Genomic DNA, 6,436 nt, shown 5'->3' with positions numbered 1-6,436 from the left:
TCGCCTCCATCCCTCCGCCGCGGGTCGGGGCCTGGGACTCGGGTGGGGACGCTGAGGCGCTGCACGCTATTCACCCCTTCCTGGCTTGGGGGGGCTTATATTCCAGAGACAGACGGCAAGCGGTCCCGCACCAGTTACACGCGCTACCAGACTTTGGAACTGGAAAAAGAATTCCACTTTAACCGCTACCTCACTCGCCGCAGGCGCATAGAGATCGCCAACAACTTGTGTCTCAACGAGAGACAGATCAAGATCTGGTTCCAGAACCGCAGGATGAAGTGGAAGAAAGATTCCAAAATGAAAAGCAAAGAGGCTCTTTAGGAGGCGGCGAAGAGGCCCGCCCGGAGCGCCCTGGCTGCTCCCACTCCCCTCGCCTTTCCTTTCCGGTTCTCCTCTCTGTATTTTAGGGCAAGGGCGGTGGCCGGGGACCCGCTCCGGGCCTCAGAGACAAAAGCGTTTTCCCCGGCACCCGCATCTCCACCGACCCCAGGTTCCCGTGGGCTGACCACGCTGTGCTGGCTCCCCTTAGTTCTGCTGGGCTCCGGGCTGCCCCAGGGCTAGCTCCGCAGGGTTCCCAGGGCTATGGCTTCCTGGCGCTGCCCAGGCTGGCGCCGACCCCACCGGACAGGCCTGGGCCGCCTCTCAGCCTTCCAGCCCCAGCTGGACCCACCCCCGTTAAGGTGGGCCGTGTGGTTGCTGCAGGCCGGGCGCCCCGACCCTCCAACCTCGCTCTCTCCTTTGTTCCCGGTTTCGGCTGGCCAGGCCGCTTCGATCTGGCGAGAGAGTGGTTGTGCCTGGGGGAGTCTGGCGCCAGATTCGGGGTGCTTCGTTGTAGTGACTACACTCAAGTTTTTCATTTTTTAATGATTTGCATAATAAAGGAGGGAGCCGATTGAAGTCTGCCTCTGGCCCCTTGGGTTGTCCTATGCTCTCTAAACCTTCCTCCGACCCCCAAACCCGGGAACCTCTCCAGCCTGCGCCCTCTGCATGCCTTCAGGCCCCCAGCCTCAGACCACTAGCGAGCTCAACTATTGAGGCTCCCTGCCACAGGACCCCAGCAGCGGTCCTAGGGGCTCCTGGCTGCTAGTATCCTTGCCGCCACTTTCTGTGCCCGCCTGCCCCATCGCTGTTGTACAACTATTTATTGACGCCGGGTCTTTCCTGAAACTATATTTTGTCATAGCAAATAAAGACAAAGAGAGAACAGGACTAAAAATGCAGTGGCTCCTCTCTGTTTGGGGCACGTATTGGGCAAAAATGTCTAAATGGGCTGTGAGGTGGAGGGGGAGGCCCACAGCCTTTAAACCTCCTCTTTAAAGGAATTTTTAGGGGCTTCTTCAGGTATTGAGACAAGGCAGGTGAAAGTGGGCTCCTGTCCTGACCCCTGACCCCAAGCAGGGCCTCTGGGGGAAGGGGAGGACCCAGGTGTCTGTCCTGTGCTGTGGCCATTCAAGGCATTCGGGCCTCTGCACCCCATTCTCTTTTTGGCTGGGTGGATCTGGGGCCTCTAGACTGACAGCGGCCCTCACTGCAGGCAAGAACGAATCTGCAGGGACTCCGTGGCTCTGCAGTAGGGTTAAGGGGTTCCCGAGGGGCCTAGGTGGACATAAAGGGCTGAGCCCTCAGCCTAGGGCCCTATTTGGTCTCAGAAGGATCCTCAGAAAGAGTTGGTGCTGCTGAGTAAAGGGGTTCTGGGAAGTTGGAGGAGGTGTGTCTCAGCTTCCTCAGATACTGGCGGAGGATGAGTAGGGAGGGCAATCTGCAGGGTATACCTGCCTGGCAGGAATCTTCAGACCGTTTCCCCACCTTCTAGGGCCTAGGGCTATGCGGGACAATGAGCTGGAAAGAGGCTGCATAGACCAGTGCCTGAGTTTCATCTGTATGCCATCATTTATCTCTGGTCGCTGGGATTTTGTGTAGGGGGAGGGTGGGCAAAAGGGAAGGAGAAGCGGCAGATAATTCAGGTGGTGCCTGAGACTGGCTTAGGCCCATGCTCTGCTCTGATTCAGGCTCTTGGGATGGGAAGGGGGAGGAAATACTTTATAGGAGAAACAAATGTGGGAAGGGTCCATAAAACTTTACTGCATTTCCTCTCCCGCCTCCCACAATGGGGTGATTTCCTGGAGCCAAGCCTAGGCCCCCCATACTGGGGGGGGGGGGGGGGGAGGGGAGGGGGGGTAGGTTCAGGAGCTGGGCTAGAAGGTTTTTCCAGCAGCCAAGAGGGAAAGGGAGCAGGGAGGCTCTGGGGAGGGGTAAGGGGAATATTTATGATTATTAATGCTGATGCTCCTTGGATTTATTATAAGGACTGACTTCTCTGCATCCTATTGCCTAAGCCACCTGTCATTTTTTAAAAGACCCAAGAGCCTTTCCTCACTCCACGCTAGCCAGTAGGAGGTCTCACCAAATGTTTATTGAACTGCACCCATTGCAGCACCCTTCTTCACACTGCACTCACTCAGACCAGATTAGGCCTCCCCGAAGTGGCTCTCCTCCACCAGCACACGGCAGACAGCCCAGCGCCAGCTCGCCTACTCTCTCTCTCTCTCTCTCTCTCTTTTCTCCCTCTCTTTCTCAAATAAAATGTGTAATTTTTCGTCAGGGAGTTATTTTAATTTTTTCTCCATGCTGAGTAAAACTATTGGGTGAGCGGTGAAGCATGGAGAAGCACTGGCGTCACCAGTGGGTAATCGTTAACTAAGAAAGAGGCCCTGGTGCCTGCCATCACCTGCCCCAGCCTCCCTGACTGCCCGAGGCCCTGGGCTTCCTCCCCAGGGGATGCACCGCCCCAGGGGGAGAACCAAGGGCTTGGCCAGGGGTGGGGGCAAAGTTGCTCAGACCCGCTGGGCAGGGCGCTCCAGCCCCACCTTGCACTGACTGCCTCCTCCCCGAAGGGTTTGGGCCTCTCTTTCACTGGAAGAGCTGGGCAGGCTTGGGTGGAAGCAGCCATGCCTGCCGTTCCCGGGTCCTGTCACAATCTGCAGGTCTTAGCCCAGGCCCCAGCCTCTGCTTCAGCAACATCAGCAGCCACAACCCTGCACTGGGAGTGGGTACAGCCCAGACCCTTGCTTTTCGCCCTGAGCAGAGGCTTCTACTTTGGAGTCTGAGGTGGTTCCCCCACCAGCCAGCCCCCTGGAACAATCTCCACGTACCAGGGTTTAGCATTACTCTGGGGGAGTTAGTGGAGGGGCTCCTGGGTCCCAAACAGAGACAATAAAGCCTGCCTCTTCACTTTGCCCTGAAACCCACCCCCTCTTGTCATCGAAAAGAAGGGGAAGAAGCATGACTTACCTTCCCGGGGGAGTGGGAAGAGGGGGATACGGCCCACTCTGAGCAATTAGAGGAGAGAGGAGGAAAAAAATAGGAGGAAAAAAATATCAACACGACCTCGAAGGAAGGCGACAGGTCCTTATGGAAATAAGTAAGTAAATAAATAAGGATCCACCCTCTCCCCCCTCCCCACCCTGCAAGGGGGGTGTGGGGGTGGGGCAAAGGAGCAGCACGAGGTCTTTTTAGTGTAACTGAGCATTAGAGAAATACCCACGGCTTCTATGTGAATTTAGGAGTTTGAAACTTTTGGAGGTTATTTATGTGAATGGCCCGAAGGCAAGCCCGTGAGTGGCTCTTGGGGGACCACGTGATGTCATTAAACCAAGTTTTATGGTGTAGGGAGAGCTGACAAACCCACAATATATTTACATCATATATAATCTTAACTGTCCAGCCACGCAGCTGCTGGTGAGGTTTAATGCTAGGACAGAGGGCCTGGCAGTTAGAGGGGATTACGGCGCTGGGGATGATGGTGAGAGAGGTTACTTCTTCGAAAATGAATCCCAGGCGAATGCTGTAAGTTAATTTTCTCTCTCTGACCCTTTCTCCCGTTTACCTAATCTTCCCACTTTGTGAGAGAAGACAGTCCCCACTCATTAAGGGAAGGGGAAGAAGGCCTCCCCAGGCACCAGGCACCATCAGGCTGGGGTAGGAGAAGAGAAGAAGCCGCTGGGAGGTAGGAGGATGGGGGAGCTTGTCGCCCCCAGACTATCCCTCTCCTCCCTGCCCTTGTTCCCTCCAGTTGTTAGTCAACTGGGGTAAAGAGAGGCCTGGGCTCTTTAGAGCTTTGCCAGGTCTCCCTGTCCCCCTCTCCCTCCTCAGTTGGGAAGAAAGACAGGGGCCACATATGGGTGTTTGGTGGGTGTTTGCAGGAGTGTGTGAACCGCAAGCGCAAAATGCCTCTGGTCCAGGGAAGGGCCAGTCTGGCCCTTGGCCAGTGACCCAGAGTCCAGGCAGGGTGGGCAGCTGGGGAAGGAGGGCTTTGGGACTTCTGAACCCACAGGCTTTGAGCTGAAATGGCAGAAGCATCTTAAAAGTGGCCAACTGAACCCCAGGGGTCCTAACGCATCCCCTTCTTCTTCACCAGTAGGCCTGGGTGGGCAGCTGTCTCAACCTCAGTGGTCTGGGGTTCTAGTCTGTCTGGGGCCAGTGTGGTTTCATGCCTCCTCCTCCCTCTAGCTGCTGGGGTCTTTCCTGGCTTCCCTAGCCCTTGCCTATGGTAAAACCAGGCCTGGGAGGCCTAGAGGTTACTCATATGAGTGGAGTGTAAGTGGGTGGGCGAATGGAGGCAACTGTCTTTATTAGGCTGGCCAGGCCTCAGCCCTCAGGAGGGAGTGGGTTCTGGCGGATGGAGCCACCAGGGCCCAGGCTGGGGCTCCCTTCAGGTTTCTGGGAAAGCAGCACAGGCGGCAAGCCTGGGAGGCACGTGTCCTCCACACCTGTGAGTGGTACCCCACCCTGCGGGTCACGCAGAGCTAAGCCAGGAAAGCGACAACATGTGAACTCAGGCTCCTTGCAGGAGCCCACCAGCATCTCGAGGGATTCCGAAGCAGGGGGAAGGTGGTCCCAATGAGGGCAGATTGGGCAAGGGGAGGGGAGGAGGGGGTGAGCCAGGTCTATGCCTTTCCAGAATAGTGGGGGATTGCCTTGGAGCACGAGGGGGACTAGGCACCCGCATTGTGAAGAGGTGCATTTGGGGAACTGGGAGAGAGGCTGCTGGCTCGCCCCTACCGCCCTGGAGACTCAGGAAGAAGCAGGAGCAGCACCAACAGGGAGCCCAGGCAGACTCTGGAAGGGGGACAGAGACCCAAATACACCGTCTGAGCTGGAGCCCCAGCCCCCACCCTGGTGGTCGGTGGTCTGTGTGAGGGATAGCGAGCGCCGGGACTGGGGAAATCCTAGCCTCCCCTGGGTTTCTCACAGAGCCTCCGCCTCCCCACCCTCCTCTCTAGTCCTTTATTTCCTGGGGGGCGGGGGGCATTCAGATCCCCGAGGATTCTCACATTTGGAGAGTGAGCTCTCAGGTTCTCCCTTCCTCATGTCTGGCCCTCCTCCACTCTCACCTCCCCACGTCTGTGCTTTTGAGGGTTTCTGAAAACTTTCCACCCAGGCAATGGGGAGATGGGAGTTTCCCTTGGTCTATAATTGTTCCCCTCGATCCGGCCTCCTCAAAGCTTTAGGGAGCGAGTCTCATGGTCTGTAACCAAGACTTCAGCCAGCGCCAAGACCCCACCCTGGCACGACTCTCAGCCTTCCGCGACTCCTGGCCGAACCTCTTCCCATTCCCTCCGCTCCGTGTGGGGCGGTGCACTCGGGTTACACAGCGTCTCTTAGGGGGACTATGACTTCCTTGTCCCGTTTTCTGTTTCTTAGGCTCAAAAATATCACTCCTTCTTATTATCCTAATAATAATAGATCGTCCTTCCTCTCAAATAATTTAACTCGGCCAGTTTTTTTCCTGTTTCGTAGTGGAATGAATGGAAGTAGGACGAATACAAATTGGGCATGAGGTTCTTGGTTTTCCCACCCCCACTTCGCGCTCTAATTGGGCTGGTGCACTGGAGAGGGGGGGATGGGCAGTCAATCAGGTGCCCCAGCCAACCCGGAAAGCTTTAAATTTTGTTCCTAGGTCTTTTAACCCTAGAAGGGTCAAGCAACCAATCAGGAATGCTCTAAGTAGGGTCACATGGCCCTCACCAACCAATCAGGCCTAAAGTACTTGGGCCTCTGTCTCTCCTCACCCTGTCCCTCCACCTCGGCTCCCTCCCTCCCCACCACTCCCTATAGCTCCTGGGTCCGCCCTATCAGATGCCCAGGGGAGTAATGCTGAGCCCATTCTAGCCTCTGCCCCGGAACCAGCTGTGGAGAACCCTTGGCTTCTATTCTAAGTTGTACCTGGAGGTCAATCTCAATTGTACAAGGATCAGAAGTTGTGAGGGTGTCCTCTGGATTACTCCCATCTTGGCCTGTGTGATCCTACCCAGCTCTCTAGGTTTTATAGATGTGGATTCTAGATTAGGCTGTGCAGCAGGTGTGGATATGAACTCGAACCCTGAATTCAAATTCTGAGTATGTTTATTCCCTATACACTCACCTTGTACAAGTT

General features: G+C 55.9%; 1 protein-coding gene across 1 annotated transcript in view; it reads left to right on the top strand.

Annotated features, from left to right (window-relative positions):
* HOXC5 (homeobox C5) overlaps positions 1 to 1,209 on the top strand; it is a 2,284-nt gene extending 1,075 nt beyond the window's left edge. Inside the window, exon 2 of the mRNA XM_006756953.2 lies at positions 107 to 1,209. Within this exon, the coding sequence (XP_006757016.1) occupies positions 107 to 321 (215 nt within the window). The 3' untranslated portion in view covers positions 322 to 1,209. The remainder of the gene's footprint in view (positions 1 to 106) is intronic.
* The last annotated feature ends 5,227 nt before the right edge of the window (positions 1,210 to 6,436 follow it).

Source organism: Myotis davidii, unplaced genomic scaffold (genome assembly GCF_000327345.1).
Source record: "Myotis davidii unplaced genomic scaffold, ASM32734v1 scaffold233, whole genome shotgun sequence".
Taxonomy (NCBI): domain Eukaryota; kingdom Metazoa; phylum Chordata; class Mammalia; order Chiroptera; family Vespertilionidae; genus Myotis; species Myotis davidii.
This window is presented reverse-complemented; position numbering and strand designations above follow the sequence as displayed.